Source organism: Mercenaria mercenaria, chromosome 12 (assembly GCF_021730395.1).
Source record: "Mercenaria mercenaria strain notata chromosome 12, MADL_Memer_1, whole genome shotgun sequence".
In the NCBI taxonomy this organism is placed as follows: domain Eukaryota; kingdom Metazoa; phylum Mollusca; class Bivalvia; order Venerida; family Veneridae; genus Mercenaria; species Mercenaria mercenaria.
The window spans coordinates 54022937-54045808 of record NC_069372.1 but is presented as its reverse complement, the minus strand read 5'-3'; the positions used below and the strand labels follow the sequence as shown (position 1 = coordinate 54045808).

Below are 22872 nucleotides of genomic sequence, written 5' to 3'. Positions count from 1 at the left end.
TCACCAGAAAGATAGGGCGATTGAGAGCCCCTTAGGCCAAATCCTCACTGTATGTTCGAAACCTGGGATAGGGTTTAAAATGCTTTCATATGGAAAGGCCACTAAAGTTATAAGACCTACTCAATTTTCGATAAAATCAGCCTTGAAGGGACTAACCCTCGCATTTTAGACGAAGAAAGCTCATCAATAATCTATAAAAAGTGAGAACTCTGAAGTGGTACAAACTTACTGTAATAAGAAATTTTCGATATAATCATATAAGTAACTAAAATGTGTGCAGAAGGTAGTAAACCGTTGAGACGCTATTGAAATGATGCAGAAAATTTGCATTCTTTTCTCATTTTTACCAATATGTAACTTTTATCCTCAACTTCTTTATCATATCTCACTGTCTTAAATATATTCTATAAAATTCTTGAAAATGTTAACCCAAACTATTGGCGAGTAGCTTTAATACATATTTTCCGTGTACCATTATTCTTTGAAAAAGAAACAAAAACAAACAAACAAGAAAAAAAACCCGATCTGTTTATTGCATTATGTGCATTATTTCAGTATGAAGCAAGTAAGTCAACGTAATATACTACGGACCACACTACACAACATGAGAACAGCACTTTGGTGGATATGTGTCATTATTTTCGTTTCAAGCTGTTTGTCGTCTGCAGAAAGTGTGATTGGCATGGACATAAAAACTGCGACATTTCAAATGTTGCATGAACACCCGAAATTAAAGAAGTGCACAGAAACTATCCTGCAAAAGGTAAGAAAATAATTTCTTATTAGTCGCCTACTGGTTGAAAGCCATTTTCGTGGATTAGGATTGTGCTTTTTTCCATCCATTCTTCCGACCTTCAGACCTACTTACATTTGCATACTTAGGTGGCTATAGAAACAATTGGTAACTGTACCTTTTCTTTGATGCAGTTTATTCTGGAAGTATTTATAGGGCTTTTTTGACATTGCTAAAAGACATAAATACCTATGTGTAGGAACGTCCGTCCGTCCACAAGTTCGTGTCCAGTCCATAACTCTGTCATTCATCAAGAGATTTTACTGCTGCTTGGAACAAATGTTTGAACTTTGTGATGCAAAACAGGATTTTAATATCAGTTGGCACAAATATTTTTCTCTATCAGACAACGTGTCATGCGCGAACTCGGGACCCTTAGCTGAATGTTTAAGGTCACTCTTGGAAGTCAAGGAAAAAGAGATTTTTTCCTGTCCGGTCTGTGACTCAACAATCCTTTAAGGGGATTTAATATTTCTTTAAATACTTAGCACAAATGTACCCCATGGTAAGACAATATGGCGTTCGCAATACCAATACCCTTAACTCAAAAATCAAGGTCACACTTGGAAGTCAAAGATCGATAGGATATTTTCTTGTATGAACAGTAGCTCTGTCATCCATGAAGGAATTGTAATATTACTTAGCACAATTAGACAACTTGTCCTACACAATCCCTTATCTCTAATTCAAAGGTCAAGGTCACTGACATGGGTAAAAGTCTTTAGGACATCTTTTACTTTCTGGTCCATAACTCTGTCATCAATTAAGGGATTTTAGTATTACTTAACACTAACGTTCACCATAATAAGACAATATACCATGTAAAATACAAAGACCCCTAGTGCAAAGACCTTAGGTCAAGGTCACATCTGAACGTCAAACATGGACATTTTTATGTCCACTCAATGAAATATTTTAAATAAGCTCATTTGTGGTATGGAACCGAGTAAAAAAAAATGTTGGTGTGTTTTCTCCAGAATTACTTCCCTAATACGATGATTTCTTACATTTTGTTTCTCATATTTCCAACCAATCATCAAAATTTTAAATACTTTTTACATTTATAGATATTATGAAACAATCAACAACTGTAGATTTTTGTTTATGCAAATTTTAAACCTAGTACAGTGTCATTACACATTATATATATAGTATAATATGTTTATACATCATTGACAGATATCAAATCATTATGTTATATTGCAGTATAGAGAAAATTAGGTGCCTTCCAGAAGGTGACTTTACTTTGTATTGCATTGCAATACTTCATTCACTTTTTTCTTTTTTTGTACAATAGTACAATAGTAAAACAAGTTTTCATTTAAATGATATATCTTAAAAGAATGCAAAACGAATTTTAAGACGAGTTATGATTTCGTATTCTACGACTATGCTCAAAATTTGGAATGAGCATTGTAATATTAAGTTTTGAAAAAACTTTGTGACACAAGTACCTTTCTCGTAGTTGATAGTGCGTGTAGGTTACATGTATATTTTTCAGGTATCTAAGAACAAATACCAACGAAGCCATATCTATACTTAGTACTTTGTTAAAGAGTCTACCACGCCGATTATAATACATATATTCCGTTGAAATGTGTTCATTTATTTATAAATGACATGTATTGTTTGGTAGTTTAAATGTTCGTGATTTGTCACACTCCTGAACACTTGATCTTACTTCTCGTAGCACGAGTATGTTGGTTGTCGTGTATCTATGCAGACAGGCCAGTGCGAAGGCTTAGACCACAACTGGGGATTGCATCCAACATTAGAACAAGGATATGCATATGCGAAGAAGATGTATGTTCAACAAAATTTCTACCCACCGGTACAACTTCTTTTTAATCACATTTTTCTTGTTTATCAATGTTACATACTTGATTTCGTAATGATAATCAGCGATTTTCGTATATTTACGTATTTTCGTAGGCAACTACGGCATCTTTCGGCATTACGTAAACTTGTTTTTCATAACAGCCGGAGAATGACGAAATCGTATCTGGAGAACACGTAAACGAACGGGAATTGCTGATTGTAGTTACGGGTCCTCTTCCTTAATGCAGAACTTCTTGGTCACGGGCTCCTAATTAATATATGAAATATATACAAGAAATGTCAGAAATTTTATGTACAAAACATTTTTATCAATAATTGCAGTAGTGCGATTGAAAGAAGAATAGGTTGAATAATTTTTGGTTTGTGTTTCGTTAAGCGTTTCACTTTTGTAATTTGAACTAATTTCAATTCTTATGATTAACATTAAACTAAATAAGTAATTGTATTTTTTGGTGGTATCGAAAGCGAAATTGTAAGGAGGAGACTATTATGTGATACATCTATAAAAATATCTCACGTAACGAGAGTTCTGAGATTACGGGATAGGAACTCGGTGGTATATATATAATGCCTCCACACGCTCGCTTATATTTTCTTAGATTTTAATAGAAAAGTCACAATCTAGTTTCGCCGTGAGTGGCTGATCAGTGTGTCTAAATATATGACAATAAAAGAATGGGGATTAATTCAATATACAGTACAATCGCGATCCTACGAAAAGTCAAGGGACCTGCCGTTTTTTCGTAATATCTCATTTTCGTTCGAGTGCAGCATAGGAAATTTCGCTACACAGCACCTTGATATCTACACGTTGTAACCCGTGATATTTAAACATGTTATTTTCGTATCGGAGTACATGTACATGTATACACATTTTATATGTACATCTGGGTCTACTACAAATCTTCTTCGAATCTGAAACGTAAAACGGGTTGTTTTCTTTTTCTCCACTTTTTATTCACTGTACATAAAACATATACAGAGTACATTGTTGCACGAGAACAAAAATAGCAATTGCCTATACCGATTCAGCTACCCTTCACTGAATTGTTTGGAATTATAATAAAACGACAATTTACAGACGATCAGGACTTAAATATTTTTTATCTCTTTTATCTAGTGATTGTTTTAGATGTATAGATATCGAAACATGCCATCCGATCTGATAGTTAGAGAAGACAAAAATAACCATCAACACAGCGTATGAGTTTCGAATTTAATTACTAAGTTGTCACACTTTAATTACTGTTTACGCCAAGCTAATTGATCGTAACACTTTCCACTCTAAAGCGTGTTCACGCCATTATGGAAGGTGTGGAAACTTATACGATACAGGTATTTGTAAAATTGCAACTAAAACAAGTTGAAAACAGGCTTGAAGGGCATAAAAATACATTCGTAGGAGCGCATTATTTGTAAAATTGCCTTTTCGTAAAACCGCGACTTTGTAACATAGAAATAAGAAGGAAAACAGCCGGGACCACAACACCTTTTTGTAGTATACCGGTATTTCGTTAAATTGCTATTCGTAGCACCGCGAATGCACTGTATATTCAAAAAATATATTTCACTTTTGAAGTGTCTCGATTGCACATTTTGATTACCTAAATACATTTTAATTTTTCCTATGTATTTTTATAACACTGTGATGTGACAAGCGTAACTGCGTCTATATTCAGTGTCTATGTCTGATGATTCTCAACCTGTTTTTCCACGTTTTGATGTTACTTGGTACAAATATTTATCACAATACATCTTTAGTATCTTAATCACATGTTTAACGTCATGGGAGTGAAATAAGCCTTTATATAATTTTGGTATTACACTAGTAAAACAAAGTAAAACAAAGGAGACGTTAGTCAAACTGACTTGGTCTATAATAGGTACAGAAAGACGAACATTTGACGTTTCAGAGGCAAAAGTTTACATGTGATAAAAAGAATATTACATATAAACTTTATGAATAAAACTCGCATTTGATTATTTCATTGAACTCGTTTATTGATAAAATATTTGGTATGAAAAGACACTCAAGTATATGTATATTCCAACTTTGTTCCTTTTCTACTTAAAAGTAATCACCATCATAACATGACGATTCCTCGTATGCAAAATCAGCCATATGATCCTGAATTGCAAGCTTAAAAATGATAAAAATTGAAAACATATTTTTGTTCAAACTTTGTCCTGTTTTGACTCAATATTTATACCACTACAATGGTATAATGGGAATATTCCTCTTCCTTCTAGGAGTTTAAATATCTTATGTAGGAAGATCATGAGGCTGTGGAAGGTGTAAAACAGAAAAAATCGAATATAATAGGCCGCCCTATAATATATAACTGACCCCTACTCTAGGAAACTAATAAAGCAATACCTATACGTTGCAAATATTTCACTTTAGAATGAGCTCAGGTTCGCCTATGATTATTCATTAAATCCTATTTAATACACTGCCATACAACAGTCTCAGCGAGCATCAAAAATGAAAAAAAAAAAAAAAAAAAAAAAAAAATACAACTGCAAATAGAAGTTGAGGGCGATACAATCTCAGCAACAGCTACTTTTGAAAATACACGGCGTTTCTGACTACGACCGTACAATTGAGTAGGTACATAAAGCTCACAAAAACTACACAGGACACACTCACATTTCATACTACGTACATAATCGCCATAGACGTAAACATTTTGTAACGTAAATGTCCACAATCAACCAAAATGATTTAAAAACTTTATTTATGTGTATTAGAGCGTATAGGGAGTTGAGCACTCATTTTACTGGCATGTATCATAATCATAACTGATCCACTTCCTGGTTGATTCTTCACTGGTTGTAGGTGCAGATGGAGATATCTGGCTTTGGGTAACTGTGTAGGAGGTAACGAGGCTTTGTCAGTTACCCGAGAGCTAATACTTGTAAAGTTAATTTGTGCTACTTTTAAACTAACATAGTGTGTTACTTTTATTGGAATTGTAGTATATAAGCCAGTTTTATACTACTATTCATGTCTAGGCGGTATATACTCTACGGGGAATTTTTATGCTTCATTCTGTCTGAGATGGCGGATGGATCGTTATTAATTAATTGCCAAAAGTTTGTTTTTTTTGTTACCCCCTCTGAAATTGTTAACGATTTTTGTAAATTGTATTGTTAATAATTTTTATCAGCTTTATAACTCACTCTGAATCCCTACTGGCTTCACAAGGGCGAAAAAAATCAAAATGATACTTTGGCAATTTTTTTCTAAAGTATTATCATTGTAATAAATATAAGTGTACTGTGAAATCATTAATATTCGTGGGGGACTAATTTTCGTGGATTTCGTGGTTGAGCCAATCCACGAAATTTAATCCCAACGAACAAGTAAATTTCCATTCATTTTATGCTCAAAAGCTGAAATCCACGAATTCATATCCCCTCGAAATTGCCGTTTTGACCAAAACCACGAAATTTCATGCCCATGAAATTAAATGATTTCACAGTATATAGCCCTCGGACCCATACTATAGCCTAGATACGTTATGACCTGTGCTAGCAATAAGGCAAAATATGGCCTTTTGTATGCTTTTTTATCTCAAAGTAGGTTAATTCATGATAACAGTTAACAATGTCAGAACAATGGTCTTTCTTGAAAGGTGGCAGATTGCACAACATCGACTGTTTGTCCTTCCGAAGTACTAGTTGATCAGTCTATGACTGTATAAAGTGTAAAAGCTGTTTATAGTGAAATTTTAGTCACTATTCATAACTGCATATTCATAAGCTTTTTTCCTACCGAGCCGGGTGAGAAGAAACCATCAACGTCCACAGGCCTCTAAGTAAATACACCAACGTAATAATCAGCATATAGCACACGGGTTATAATTATGTCTCCCACGACACAGTGGTGTGGGAGATATATTGATTTACTCCATTCTGTCTGTCTGTCACAAAGCTTGTCCGCACTCTAACGTCCACAGGCCTCTAAGTAAATACACCAACGTAATAATCAGCATATAGCACACGGGTTATAATTATGTCTCCCACGACACAGTGGTGTGGGAGATATATTGATTTACTCCAGTCTGTCTGTCTGTCACAAAGCTTGTCCGCACTCTAAGTCATTCTCATCCGATCTTCACCAACCTTAAACAAAATGTGTTTGACCATAAGGCCTTGGCCAAGTTCGATAACTAGCCAAATCGGCCCATGCACTTTTAAATTATGGCCCTTAAATTACTGATTGAATCCACTCGTCCAGACCATCTAATTGAATCCATTCATCTAGACTATCCAAAGAAGCTAGACATTTTTCATTTTTCATAGGGGCAGTTGTGGGAAACATGCGCTTTTCTCAAAAGCATCTCTAGTTTGCGTGTATTTTGAGTAGCTTATCTAAACAATGCGCGGAAAAATTCACCGAATTAAACAGGAAAGACGTCTTAGAGGCAAGCAACATCGTAAAAACTCTTATTTTGTTTTACTCCCAAGAAGAGATGTCATATTGTCTTTATGTTCCGGTCGGATAGCCCTATGATTATTAGACTTTAATATACTGTAGTACCATTTATTGTCAGAAGTATTTCTCAGAATTCATCTTTCGTAGTAGGACACTCATTCCCAAGTAAAGATGTGCATATTGTCTACATGTTCATGTCGGATGGCATCCGAACCATGAAAGCATTACGAAATAATACTAGAGCAACGTTTTTATATATTGAAACTGGACGCCTGTAGAATGGTTTCATGGAGGCGAAGCACGAGTGAGTTATTCAGCATGTGTGTCTAAGTTATTTAGAGAATTCATGTTGAAACACGGCAAAGTGAGTTGTGGAGAGCGTAGACTTCTAGTAAATTGTTCTATATTCTATTATCTTTCGAAATACCTTGTATATAAATTATCAAGGTAAAATTTGGTAACCCTTTAGCAGGGATGTGCCTAATTATTTTCAAAAATAATTAATTAATTCCAGTTACAGAGAGGAAATTGCTAATTAAATTAAATTAAATTACAAGCCATTTTTAAAAAGTAATTAATTAATTACAATTATTTTGCCAAACGTAATTAATTATAATTAATTATTTTATCTCTCCTTTGGAAGGATAAAATGTTTGAGAGCTGATGAATTCATGATGTGCACTATGTGTAATACCACGACAGAATGACAAGTTTTAATATTCGTTTTTCTGTACATTCCTAATTATTAGGTTTAGTGACTAAAATGTATCACACTTAACAGAACTGAATAGGGATTAACAACTCTAACACCTGATTGTTGATACCTGTCAGCTATTTACTGTCGCTTTGAAAATTTCACAGGCCCATTGATCAGTAAAAAAAGCCAAAGTAATTGAAAGTAATTAGATTTAACTGACAATTACAACCCAAATCTAAGTCATTAATTAATTAATTTCAATTACTTTAATTTAGTTTGTGCTTAATTATTCATTATTTTCAATCAGATCAAAATTTGTAATTAATTATAATTAATTAAATTACAATTATAATTAGGCACATCCCTGCCCTTTAGCGACAAATAATTTATATATGACGCTTATATTGTAATTTCAGTGAAAGTGATATTTTCCTATAAGATTTCCTTTTTTAGATAGTGCTGCCAACATAAAATATCATAATTTTTAGGTCATACAATTATCTTTTGACAACTAATGATGCATTGTAAATGTCTTCAGTTTTATATAAGAACATGTTAAACAATAAACCATGTTTTTCAGCTTGAGATTAAAGAAGAAAATAATCCCATTTCGAGGATTCCCGTTGTGCTAAATGCCGGAGCACGAATAGATATACATATTTCACTTGAGAAACATCCTGATCCGAAAAGGTAAGTATCGTTCAAAGTCCAACTGATGTGCGGTGCTCACTAATGTAACGTGGTGAGCACGCAAATCTCATCGCATGTTTGCAGCATTTTCCTTTCGATGTCTCTTATATAGATCTTGTGCATTCATTCTGCGCATGTCACAAAACCATTATAATCAGAGCGCACGGCAAAAATACGCACATATATGCATGTCTGCACGCACTTAGTGTATAGTATATATATTTTACTGGCTATAGGTTAGGGCTAGGATTACCATGGTTACAAAATATATATACATTAAATATACTAGTCATTCAAATCGCTTTTATATACCAGATTTGAAATATTTCATAGGAGCTTCAGATCTGTTTTTAGTCACAGCCTAAAATCCATTGTACACAGGTATCGTTCACATAAAAGCACAAATGTCTTTAAAGGAACACATTATAGTCTAGCTATTCTATTCACTCTGGCGTTGGCGTCGGCGTCGCACCTTGGTTAAGTATTTGAATGTAAGTACATATCATTTAAAGGCATATAGCTTTGAAACGTTTTTTTTTTCCTTTTCTTGGTCAATGACCAACCTCACTGCGTCAAGTTCCATAAATCTGACATGTATTTTGAGCAAATTCTGCCCCTTTGTGGACTTAAAAAATCCTGGTTAAAGATTAAATGCCAGTTACTATCTCCAAAACTAATGCAGATATTGAATTGAAACTTCACATGTCTTCCAGGTTTATAAAACTAGTTGATAGCATCAAGTGCAATAACTCTGCATTTTGGGCAAAGTATGCCCCCTTTTGGACTTAGAAAAGTCTGGTGAAAGTTTTGCATGTAAGTACTAACAGCTATTACTTAAAGGCGTATAGATTTGAAACTAATTTTTTCTTTTCCATGATCAATTACCAATCTCACTTGGTCAAGTCCTATAACTCTGACATAATATTTTGGTCAAATTATGCCCCCTTTTGGACTTATAAAATTCTGGTTAAAGCTTTACATGTAAGTTTCTATCTTCAAAACTAATGCAGATATTGAATTGAAACTTCACAGGTATCTTCGGGGTTATAAAACTAATTGATAGCATCAAGTCCCGTAACTCTGACTCTTTTGGAAAATCCTGGTTAAAGTTTTACGTGCAAGTTACTATCTCCAACCTAATGCAGATATTGAATTAAAAAACTCCACATGTGTCTTCGGTGTTATAAAACAAGTTGATAGCATAAAGTTTCATAACTCTGACCTGCATTTTGGGCAAATTATGACCCCTTTTGGAATTACAAAATCCTTATTATGGTTTTGCGTGCAAGTACATACAGCTACTACTTAAAGGCATATAGATTTGAAACTTATTTTGTTCTTTTTCTAGATCAATTGCCAACCTCGTTGGGTCAAGTCCAGTAACTCTAACATGTATTATAGTCAAGCTATACCCACTTCTGGATTAGAAAATTCTGGTAAAAGTTTTGCATACAAGTACTTACAGCTATTACTTAAAGGCGTATAGATTTGAAACTTATTTTTTCTTTTTCTAGATCAATAACGAACCTCACTGAGTCAATTCCCATAACTCTGACATGTATTTTGGTCAAATTATGCACTCTTTTGGACTTATAAAATTCTGGTTAAAGCTTTACATGTAAGTTTCTATCTTCAAAACTAATGCAGATATTGAATTGAAACTTCACAGGTATCTTCGGGGTTATAAAACTAATTGATAGCATCAAGTCCCGTAACTCTGACCCGCATTTTGGCCAAATTATGCCCCCCTTTTGTAATGAAAAATATCCTGATCATGGTTTTGTGTGCAAGTACATACGGGTATTACTTAAAGGCGTATACTTTCGAAACTGATTTTTTCTATTTTTAGATCTATTGCCAACCTCACTGGGTCAAGTTTCATAACCCTGACATGTATTTTGGTCAAAATTGTGCCCCCTTTTGGACTAAGAAAATTCTGGTTAAAGTTTTACGTGCAAGTAACTGCCTGAAGAACAAATGCAGATATTAAATTGAAACTTCACATTTGCCTTCTGGGTTGATTGCATCAAGTTCCATAACCCTCACATCCATTTAGGTCCATTTATGTTCCCTTTTAACTTAAAACTTCTCAAAAACTAATGCAGATACTGGATTGAAACTATAAATATTTTAACGTTTAGGGTAATATTTTCTTGCTTCTGTGACAATAATTCGAATTGTCGGGCATTTGCTGTCTTACGGACAGATATGTTTACTTTTATATAAAGTAGAAATTTATTACTTATCGATCATCTGCATGCAATATTGACAGTAGACTATCGATATATACACTTTAATTAACGTACATTTACGTTGGTAAAAAAAGTTGAAATACTATGTATTTAACAATCACACATACGACTCAATATAACTTAAATTATTTTACTATTGTACATGTTCATGATATTACTAGTATACTATAATATCATTTTTGCCTTATGTTATCACAGATTTCAATGCATTCTCACATTAGACACAAAATGCTCCAACGGTTGCATCATTCAAGCGACTGCTAAATAATGACCGTCCAACTGTCCTAAGCTTCTTCTTTTCTTGTGACTGTAAACTGTTGTTTTATTATTACATTTTACACTAACCATTTAAATCAGTATCAAATTCTCGTTCAATGGGATTTGCCAGTGATTCTGAAATACTATTAAATTCATTGCTATAAGTCTGAATTATGTTTTCATTTTTAAACTTTAACTGTAATTTACAAAAGCGCTTTTTGGCATATTGAAATGTGTCATCTTTTCATGTATTTCATATTATACTGCATTAACTGGTAAATAATTGTACCATGAAAAAAAAGTAATTTTATGTAATAAGGAGAGGGCAACTGTAAGCTAATATAGCTTTCTGCTCACTTCCTGAAATGTTGTATTGTAAATATTTCATGCTTTTCTGCAATAAAGATATGTTTAAACTAAAATATATTACAAAATTCCCTTACATAATTATATATTCCAAATAGATGTATGTATGCATAATCCAAATATCATTTCAGGAACCTTTATTTAGATCTATAGGAAACATTTCAGAAGTAACTATTCAAAACCAGAAATATACTATCCTAGAAAAAATAGAAATGACTACTACATCAAATAATAATAATGATAATGATAAAATACAAACAGAACATTGATTGTCAGTCGTAAATACAGTATATCCCGTCTCAAAAAAATGCTTTGAGCAAATATTATCACATGTTTTCGGCATATTTCCTTTCGATGTTTCTTATTATAGATCTTGTGCAGTCATAACATCTACAGGTAAAACTGTGACATCTACTTCTGGTTTAATTTCCTTTATATAAATCCTATTTTGGTTTAGCTTCAGTTAGATTCAGTTTCGGTTTCGCGTCTTTCTCGTCCAGTACTACCAACTTTAAATGGTACTTTAGGGTTGAGAACGTCTTTCAACATTTCATTTGAAGCTTTTATTTTGATATTTCTCATTTCCATCAAGGCTCCAATGCCTAGTTCTGTGCAAAATTTATTGTTCTTGAATACCTGTTTGATACAAAAATGTCGCACATGTCTTTTTCTAAGGGTAGCTATATCTACCATCGAGACCAGCAGCCTAACAAATTTCCTTAATGAAACTTCTCAACTTTTTTATACTAACAATATTTTTACTGATACGAAACTTGTTTTAATCTATGCGTGGCATTTCACGTTTGCAGAATGGTTTATTTTTCCTTTTAGTTTTCCAGCATGAAATATACATTTCCACCTCTGATTCATGTGGGGAAGTTGGCAGTTACTTGCTGAGAACAGGTTTGTACTGGTACAGAATCCAACATTTCATACACTTTAACGAACGAGTCCGCTTCCCTTAACATAAAATGAGATATTTGTTTTTGTTCCAACTGTTGTTTTCTTACAGACGTTTCAGACGTGTTTCCATGAAAGACCACATAAAGTCCATTCTCAATTTCTCAGATGGGGAATTAGTCAGATGAAAGCTCTCGGTACTCATCCACAAATCTAAGTCTAGAGACTTTACAATTATAAAAAACACGGTCCTTTGAAGGAAAATTGTGTCAAAATCCCCAAACACACCCTTCTCCTATATTTGTCTCTCATCCGTTTCATTGATAGGTAATGATTTTCTTTGGGGTAAAGCTTAACCCTCATTTCTTCACTTTTTTCGTTTTAGAATTCATGACTTTATTATAAAAAACAAAAATCTATGATCATAATGATCGAGAGGGTTTGCATTGTTTATAATAATATCTTTTAGGTTCTTAAGAAGTTCATGGTATAAACTATTTGGAGGATACGAAGCAGCATCTGTTTTCCGTGTTTCCATAACAAAACGACACTGATACATATTTATGTCATCCACGGTAATAATGAAAGCTTTTGAATCTCATGGTTGCTCATATTGCTGGTATCCCTAAGGGATTCAAATACAGTGTACTGCTACTTTGTATTGCTCTCCTTATTTTTGACTTCTGTTCATTAATTAAAGCGTTTGCATCTTAACATCTTGTTTCTGGTGCACATCTGTCTGTGCTATTTCCGCCAGCCTCTTCAGTTTTAACTGAAAATATACAAGCCAATCCGATAAATTGGTATCCCCAGCCGAATGGGTTTGTGTTGATGAAAAGCAAAGAGATACAGCCGGTAAAACGTTTACTAGGATGTTACTAAGAAGCAAATAATTTCATTACATTCAAACTTGAAAAAAGCACAATCAAGTATGAAATCTAGAACGTTGGCGGCGACGGAAGTTTACAACTTCACATGTTCATAAATATTAATGGAAGGTTTGAAAAAAAAAATGGTTGTGGGATGGTAGTGGTGAATAAGGTGACCGGGTAAGAGTACAAAGCTTCACACGTTGGTGATAAATATTGCTGGTGGGGTTGACTGGTTGGAGGAGCGAGGTTGGGGAGAGTACAATTATGCATGTTGATAAATATTCATGGAAGATTGAAGATTAACAAAAAAAAAAAAAAAAAAAAAAAAAAAAAAAAAAGCAACAACAACAACAGAAAAACAGAAAAATGTGGGATGGGAAGTGGGAGTGTAAAGCCAGGGTAGCGGGGTGACAAGGTGTTGGTACGCAACTTCACATGTTGATAATAAATATTGACGAAAATAGGTATAAAATGCGGGGTGCACTATAGGTTGTACAGGTGACCATTCTCACATATCAGAGGTCTATCATGGTTCCCCGGATACTAGGGGTCTACTTTCGTATCGGGATTTTGACGAACATCTAATGGGTGACAATGTATCTGGATCTTGACGAACCTCTGATGGTGTAGCGAATTGAAGCAATCTTCAGCATATATTGATCATTTGCTAAGTTTTAATATATTTTTTCTGGTCATCGTGCGTTTACTCATTTTGTAAATTCTTGAAATAAGACTGGTTTCAAAATTGTAACAGTAACACAAGTTTGATTAAATACAGAAGTAAAATTAGTATTATTATCAATCAACATATGGGTGTATTTCTTTAAATTATACATAATTATTTATATTATTTAAGTATATACATTTGAAATAATCTAAATTAAATGCTTAAAGGCCATGCTTGGTTCGCCGGAAGACATATTTGAACATGTACCATTGTAAAATATGAAAACGTAACTTTGAACTAAAATTTATTGAAAAATTAGTAGTTAAATCTGTCAGTTCAAACCGCAAAGATCCAAAGAGATTAAGTAATCCAAACCGGCGTTCCCTTGTTATCCAAACCGTTACATTCATTTTTTTGTATACAGTATACGTTTTGTGTCTTTTTGAATCTGAGTTGCTTTGCACATATCACAGTTTATGCATACTTACATTTGAGATTAACATAAAATATATTTACATCTATTTAGACCAAATAGTTTGATTTTATAGATAATAACAATGAAATTTGTAAACATCGGATGTGAAATTGAACAACTGCCATGAGTATATAAGATATTTTATGCTAAATACGATTCCGATTGCCATGTCAGTCCGGCGATTACTTATTTGGACATTACCAGGGTTACTAAACAGAATTAGGTAACCAAACGTAGCAAGACTTACTAAATATCTTTAAGAATTTACATGATGTTCCATTGTTTTTCCCTTCGAGCGGCCATATTGGACAAATCCAAACACCCGGCTACCGTTGTAGTTACCATACAGTGAAAAAAGACGTGAGGGTAAAATATAACGAGAGTTTATTTTAAGATAAGTGTGCATAATCATGATTATACATATATACATGTGTGTTTACACATACGCAACATATACACTTAAAACTGTTAAGATTATAAATTTAAACTGTCTGAAGATCGACATTGATGTATATAATGTGTATTGATAGAAAACTCTGGACGAAATACAACAAAACTGCTACCACAAATTTTGTCTGTAACTGTTCGCAGGTTTCATGTATTTATAATGAATTGATTTCGAGGCCTTACCGGGAAACTATTGTATCTGCATTTTTGTAATTTTTTCAGGAGAAAGAAAAAAATGAATATTTTCTTTAAAACACAGCTTAGTATTACCATTCTCAGTAAATCATTATAAATTTAAATAAGAAATATTGTATTGGCTTTTAAAATGCATTTAAATAATTTATTTATAAGACTGAGCAAAACATGTCATACAAAAGTTTCACGCTCAAAATGATGTTTTTAATTTTAAAAAATTAGCGGGAAACTATTGTATCTCCAATGTTCATGAAGAATTATTTATAAAATTCATATTGATTAAAGCATATAACTATTGTTTTACTTAAAAATAACATAAATTGCGGATATAAAATGAAAAAGGTGTTAGATACAATATTTTCTTTCTAATTACCAGGAAAACTATTGTATCTGCACTTGAATCTGAGTAAAAAATGAATTTTGATTTTCCTTCATTGACTTTAGTTTTGATAAAGTGGAACACACACGAGGCAATTTCACATCATCCCTTGCCGGCTATTGTCTCTTTCCGCAGATAAGCATGACCATCACTGATGCCTAAATCATAGATTGTAAAATTAAAGTCATTAAGCTGTCTTTTATAATATATGCACGACTCAAACGATTTTGGTGTAAGCAGTACTTACCCAAAGTCAAAGCATGCAACTAACAATTCAGGGTCATTCTTGCATTTTAACCTGTCTGAAAGTTTATTTTCAAATGCCTGGGGTTTTTTTTGTATGTAATTTTCATATTCATGTTTTAACAATATTCTATCGTCTACTGAGGAATTTTTGTATGATGAGAATATATCGCATTGATCTTTTATCCGGGCATGAAAACTTATATTATATTCATAATTAAAAATTCTTCTGTACACTTTTTTAGAAACACACTTGATTTTCTTTTCAACACAATCTTTCTGATACAACCTGTACATTGATTTAAGGTTTAAATCTGCATTCAAATAGATATTTTTCCAGTATCTTTACGACAGTAATGGGAGCCAACAGAATAAAAACTTTCTATATGCTTTCGTACCGAGTTAGCATCATGAACACTACTGGTCATATTGTGTCTGGAGCCTTTAGATATCCCTCTGTTATCTTTGTTTCGTATACCAAGTGTATTTTTGGAAAATGCAGTGTAAATAAATTGGTCACTTATACCCAAAGTATTGAGAAAGAATGACTTGCAGACTCTTTCTGACACATGGTTACTACTTGCATGTGGTAATACCCAAGCATAAGGGTTTTGTCGCCTGATAACACTTTCTTTTGCCTTTTTTATTTTCTTGGAAACATGTTTAAGCACAAATTGCCTTTGTTTTTCAATATCCCCGTATCTTCAGAAAGTGTGAAAATTTTTCTCTCTTTCATTTTCACTTAATTTGTTTGAACATTTATATTGTAACGTAGCGGCTCCACTGACTCAGGTGTGACAAACAAAATAAAAAGTTAATACATTTTCATTTCAACTTTAATCGATCGTATAGTGGTATTTTATTAATTTAAATATTTATCCATTGTCATTATTATAAAACATACTGTGAAATTATAAAACAAGAACCAGAAATATTATAAGTGCAAAACCAAAGACATCTCACTCTTCAAAATCCAGTGCACTATTTTATAATACCCTAACTACGTTGACAGATATTTTGACAGAAAAAGGTGGGAATAACTTGGACTAATCAAAATCTATCTAACATGATTTAAAAACCAATGAAAAGGGTTTTAACATTTTCTGATGCAATTCACTCGTGATATTTTGGAAATATCAAGTTTAAAATGTGTTGTCAAAATATTTGTGAATTATGTCCAATATTTTATAGTTTATGAGCCAAATTGACCAAAATTTTATTACATGTGTCAGTCATTTCGGATAAATGTTAAAGTACATCTTAGTACATCATGTGGGTGAACTGAAGTAACCAAAACAACTCTGTAGTAGTGAAATATCAACTCAACATCTGTCCTGGACAGCGATCAAGTGCACTTGGCTCCGAAGCAAATCAGACTTTTAAAATGTCAAATACAAGTTACATACTGCAACATGTATGAAAAACAATAATTATCCTGAAAGAAATACATCTTTAATCTCGTCACGTACTTTACTTAATTAATTAGCAAAAAGAAAATAATCAACTTCTTAAAGTAAACATGTGTAATATTGCACCCTTAAAAAGTCATTATGTTACATACGCCCAACACTATATTTCTAAAATTCACTCATTTTGAGTAATTTCAAACCACATTTATAAATAAAATAACATAATGGACTTTTTATCAAGGTTAAAAAATTAACTTACATAACTTTTTTTAAAAACAATATTTTAAGCTAATTAATTTCACTATAATATTTTTGCAGTATTTGTACATCATCCACTGTTTGTTCCGTAGGTTTGTTAATGTTTGTCGTCATCGTTGTAGTTGTTAATGAAGTTGTATTCGTTTGTTGATTCTAGTAACGTATTTACTTCCGGACAAGTTAATAGTTTATATACGTCGGCATATGGTATGGCGAAAAATTTAACGTTGTTATCTTCTGCTGCTGAATCCACGTTGTTTGAAAAATTACATTGTTGTATCACACAAATATTGTTTGGATGAATTGGTATTTCTATCAAGTAGAAATCATTTAATGGCGTTTCGAATAATCCAATATCATTTTATTTATTGATGTTGTCTGTCATTTTTATTATTTCTGTTTCACTAATTCCTTCTTGCAATGGTTCTATTGTAATTACGGATGAGCTGGATCTGAATCTGGTTCTTTGTCGTTAATATTATAACTGTGATCCATTTTGAATAGGAACTGTAAGAAACAATAGTTCAATTATAAATACAATCAAAATGTTAATGTTCTACTGTTAAGTGTGCACATATATATACACATATAATAAAACTCTTCACCTATCTATTACCTTGTGGGTAATAGATTGGACTTTATCTTACTAATTAAGTGTCTGTAAGAATCTTCACCTTCTCTATCACCTTGAGGGTGATAGATTGGCCTTATATCAAGGTTAAATAAAAATAAAACTTATAATGTCTTATGCACAATAAAATATAACTATATACAACGATGATCATCACTCTTGTACATTAAGTCAATTCCGAGCTCACTATTATATCAAAAGAGTTCTTAAGACCGATCATTTTTTAAGTAACGATGACAGTTTCATCTTCAATCCAGGATCAGATGTAGAAGGAAAATCCCTTCTAGGTTTGTCTTCAACAACCTCGTCATCTGCGGACGACATTGACCCCTCGGTCCCAGTAGACCTCGTTACAACATTTTTCCCATTACACAGTTTAGCCAGTCTTTCCAAAATCAATGATTTATTTCTATACACGACAATTGAAATTGCAAGCAATAATAGAGATGCAAATATGACAAGATATGCCCATAATGGCATTCTGTGTTCATTAATGTCAATTTTTCTATATTTATTTGCGGCTCTTACAAAAATTGGCATGGGTACTTTTTTTAAATTAGAAAGTTCCTCAGGTAGTGGTACATTAGTTTTATTTGAAATCATTGAGCTAAACTTATCCCAAAGAGTAAATTTAGTGATATTATCAAGCTCAACGAGTGGTGTCAGTGAATCTGTAAACTGAAACGTCATTTTTTTGCATGTAGAGCGGATAAATGCCAAAGTATCTATTTGATACTCTACATGTTTTATTGACCTTTATGATGCTCATAGGCGGTTTAACAACAATGTCACGTTGTTTTGAATGTTTACAAATTACTACAATAGAGAAAAGTGGAAACTTCACAGGTCGCTCAACACGACAAAAACGAAAATGTTGCAGGCTCGGTTTGATTGAGCCTGTTCATGGACGGTAGTGGAAATGCATGCTACCGTCTACGCCCTCTAGCCCCGGGTTGAGCAGAACTCAACATTTACACATGCTAAAAGTACAAAAAGCAATTTAGAGACATCCGCAGATGTATTCAAACGGCGGGGAACATGGAACCTTCAATGATACACGTATTGAGGCGTGTAATTCCATGAAGAGCGGCGTTTGGTCCCCAGATAAAGTAAAGGGTTTGCCCCAAACGAGAAAACAATGGGCAGAACTAAACAAACTGGAATTTAGGAAGGGGATCTGAGGTTATGGAGCCTGCGTATCGTAGGAACTGTCAAAAGACTAAATCAAAAAGCAGGCACCATATCCAAGGGGTGATTAAACAATACCCAAGGCTATGAAAGCGGGAGTATTGGAACCACCCAGGCCGAAATGGTCATGTTGAGAAACTAAACAGTACCAATAACACGACATAAAAATCGTGCTGAACGATCTGACAAGATCAAAATATACGTATATGAATGTACGGGGAGACTTTTTACGGCCGCCACACGGCACAAACAACGCTGCTGTGATAATAAAATAGAGAAAAGTGGAAACTTCACAGGTCGCTCAACACGACAAAAACGAAAATGTTGCAGGCTCGGTTTGATTGAGCCTGTTCATGGACGGTAGTGGAAATGCATGCTACCGTCCACGCCCTCTAGCCCCGGGTTGAGCAGAACTCAACATTTACACATGCTAAAAGTACAAAAAGCAAGTTTCATCAACTGTTTCGTGGCAATCGCCCAAAATCCATGATATATGTATTCCGCAATTGGCAATTTCTGATCAAGATACACAACACTGCTAAAATAAAGTTTTATATTCTTCAAGTGTTTCAAAAATAATGCGACAACACATGATTTACTTAAATTGATTTGGTAAAATGTAGTACGTGGACTACAAAAGTTCATATCCTTACTATTACAAGCACGAAATTCTGATTCTGTAAGAAAAGTATAGACTGTTTGATCACGATTTATCATTAATGCATTTTCCTTTATGTCATATTTGGCAATATAGTCAACTGAATGTTTCATTGACATGGACTCATTATACAAAGGTAAAGGTAAATTGTGAATCTTGTAAATGTCAAATCTCTCTTTAACACTTAATAAAGGAATAGGTAAAATTACTAAAATTCTATCATTATTTAAAATAGTTGTGCATTTAAGAATTTTATAAAAAATACCAAATGTTCGATTTAGGGTTAGCTGGTAATTTCAGTGTCATTGGTATTTTTTCTTTAATTGTTAACAATAAAGATTGTAAGTTTTTCGGAGAAATTGTACTCAAAGACAAATGATTTAATGAAAGCATGTTTAATTCCATTTTTAGGTTTTCCAGATATAAAATAGCACTTTGACTTGTCTGTCTGATTTCATTTAATATGAGTTTAAACTGTAAATATGTATTTACAAACTGTTGAAGTCCTACAAACTTTTTGTGTAATAATTTTTGCAAATGAAATATTTTCTCATCCAGTTTTTGAACATATATAACTAAATCCATTACAGGCAATATTATATATTATATAACAGCTCTTCGATTTTCTGCAATTTGTACTCTTGATAAGTTCAAAAGTGTAAAGCTTTTCTCAAGATCATGTATGATATTTTCTTGATTCTTTGCCGTATAACCAATATTTTTGTTTATATTTTCTAAATCTGCCTCAGATAAAGTGCCAAACAATAAACTGAATATTTGACCTATGATTGGTAATAGAGATCGTTTTGTTCTAATTTTACCAGTTTTAAGAGACTGATAATCTACAAAATATCCTTTATTCCCTGATAAGTACTATTTAGTAAGTTAATTTCCTGATGTAAACTTTCAAACGTATTTACTTATTCTGTTTGATTTGTTCGTCTGTAAAAGTCAGTAATGGTCTGTACAATGTCATGTGTCTTTTAAAGGTCTTTGTTAATTTTATGGATCAGCATTTCATATGGTTTTAAATCATGTACAAACGTCACTACCCATCGCCCATTATTCAAAAAGATTTCGTTTGTCTTTTGAAAAATAACATTTTCATGTACGACCATTCCAAAAACATGTCTAAATAATGTAAGAAGGATAAAATGTTTGTAACACATCTTGTAACAATTTTCACGTTACAATCTGAAAATACATACAAATTAAACATTTTCAGAATATAATTTCAATATATACAAAATAAACGTCTGAAGTCATTTCTTCAAACCTTATTGTGAATTGCTTTTAGCAAATTCTTTATTTTTTCATTCGATTTTGAACCCTTCTTTGATCTTGTTTTCGTCTTGACTTTGCCCATGTCCTTAAGTGTTTTTATCTCATTCACGGACATTGCATCGTCAGAGACTTCAAATTGATAATTAGAATATCTCATGGATTCCTCACTTTCGGACCCCATTAAGGTCAACTTTTGCATTACTCTGTGGGTGATATACACTCGTAAGAACATGATGGATATTTAGGTATTGCATAGTTTCTTTCATAACCTTATTAACATTTTCTGTTCCATTATCTGTGACAATCTCAAGTGGACAACCAAATCTAGGAAATATCAGTAAATGTGCAATGCTGTCAGCTGTCTTATCAGGAACAGCAAAAGCTTCTGGCCAACCACTGTACCAATCAACAAATCCTATAATGTACTTGTTACCTGATAATGTTTTTGGGTATGGCCCAGATAAATCTAGACTTAATTTTGCCATAGGAAATGGTGGTATACCAGTTTCTTGTAATGCTTGTCTTACTTTTTGTAAGGATTTTGTCTGACAGACTGTACAACTTGAAACGTAATTATACAATTCTTTGAACAAATTTGGCCAAAAATACTTTTGTCTGATAGAATCGTAAGTCTTCTGAACACCCATATGACCATTGTCGTCATGATACTGTTTCACAACAAGTGCTCTAAGATGTTGAGGAACATACAACCTTAATATAGGTTCATCATCTGGATCAGTTATAAAATAGAGAACTTCTTCAATTACAATATACTTCCTTTGAATATCTTTAGTTGGTTCACCGTGTGTCAAAACTGTTTTTAACTCTAAAATCTCATTATCTTTACCCTGTTCTAATACCATGTTAAAACCTGTCAGAGTATCATTTGGGACCTTTAAATTGTCTTCAAAAGGTAAGTTACAAGTAGCAAATTCTTTTGGATTGAATGTATTTGAATCTAGGACGTTGACTTGATAAGTGTTATCATTCACATCTAGAACAATCTCTTCACTGTTTCCCTCAGAAACTTCTCTTGTATTTCCCACTAAATCTGGTTTTCTTGACAAAAGGTCAGCACAAGTGTTTGTCGTACCAGCTGTGTACTCTATTGTGCAATTATAACCTGCCATACTTAATGCCCATAACTGAATCTTTATATTTTGCAAAGTTGAATCTAACAAATATTTGAGAGGCTTATGATCTGTTTTCATTACAAATTCAGCATTGTGAAGGTAGTAATCTAATTATTGTAACCAAAAATGAATTGCATATGCCTCCTTCTCAACAGTTGACAATTTACATTGTGTTCTATTCAATTTATGAGAGGGGTAGTAAATTGGCTTTTAATTTGGAATGTTTGGAAATGAGTCATCATCTGATTCACACGATTGTGTCAAGCATGCTCTGATACATGTATCACTAGCATCAGTGTACAACGTATATGGTTTACTTGGACCAGGATAGGATAACAATGGAACAACGGTTAAACTATCTTTCAAATAGTCAAAAGCTTTCTGGTGAATATCTGGCCATTTGAAATGAGCATGTTTCTTGGTAAGGCTGATAACTGGGTCAGCAATTTCTGAAAAATTAGGAACAAAGCGTCTATAGTAGGAACACATTCCTATAAATGACCTGACCTCGCGTACACATGTAGGTACTGGAAGAGTTCTAATAGCTTCAATTTTCTTTGGGTTTGGTTTAATACCCTCTTCATTGATAATAAAACCAAGATAGTTTGTTTCCACTTGTAAGAAATTACATTTCTTAAGCTTGAGTTTTAACCCATGTTGTCTTAACCTGTCAAAGATCAATTTTAAATGTCTAAGGTCATCTTTCAAAGTAGGACTAAAAATCAGAATGTCATCTAAGTAAGCTGTAGCAAAAACACTATAACCATGGAGAACAACCGACATAAGCTCTTAAAACA

The 22872-nt window shown here is 33.1% G+C and overlaps 1 protein-coding gene across 1 annotated transcript in view; it reads left to right on the top strand.

The window, feature by feature from the left end:
• The first annotated feature begins 246 nt into the window (after positions 1 to 246).
• Positions 247 to 22872, top strand: part of LOC123533364 (uncharacterized) — a 49832-nt gene continuing 27206 nt past the window's right edge. Inside the window, exons 1-3 of the mRNA XM_053520096.1 lie at positions 247 to 763; positions 2484 to 2624; positions 8351 to 8460. Of these exons, the coding sequence (XP_053376071.1) occupies positions 557 to 763; positions 2484 to 2624; positions 8351 to 8460 (458 nt within the window). The 5' untranslated portion in view covers positions 247 to 556. The remainder of the gene's footprint in view (positions 764 to 2483; positions 2625 to 8350; positions 8461 to 22872) is intronic.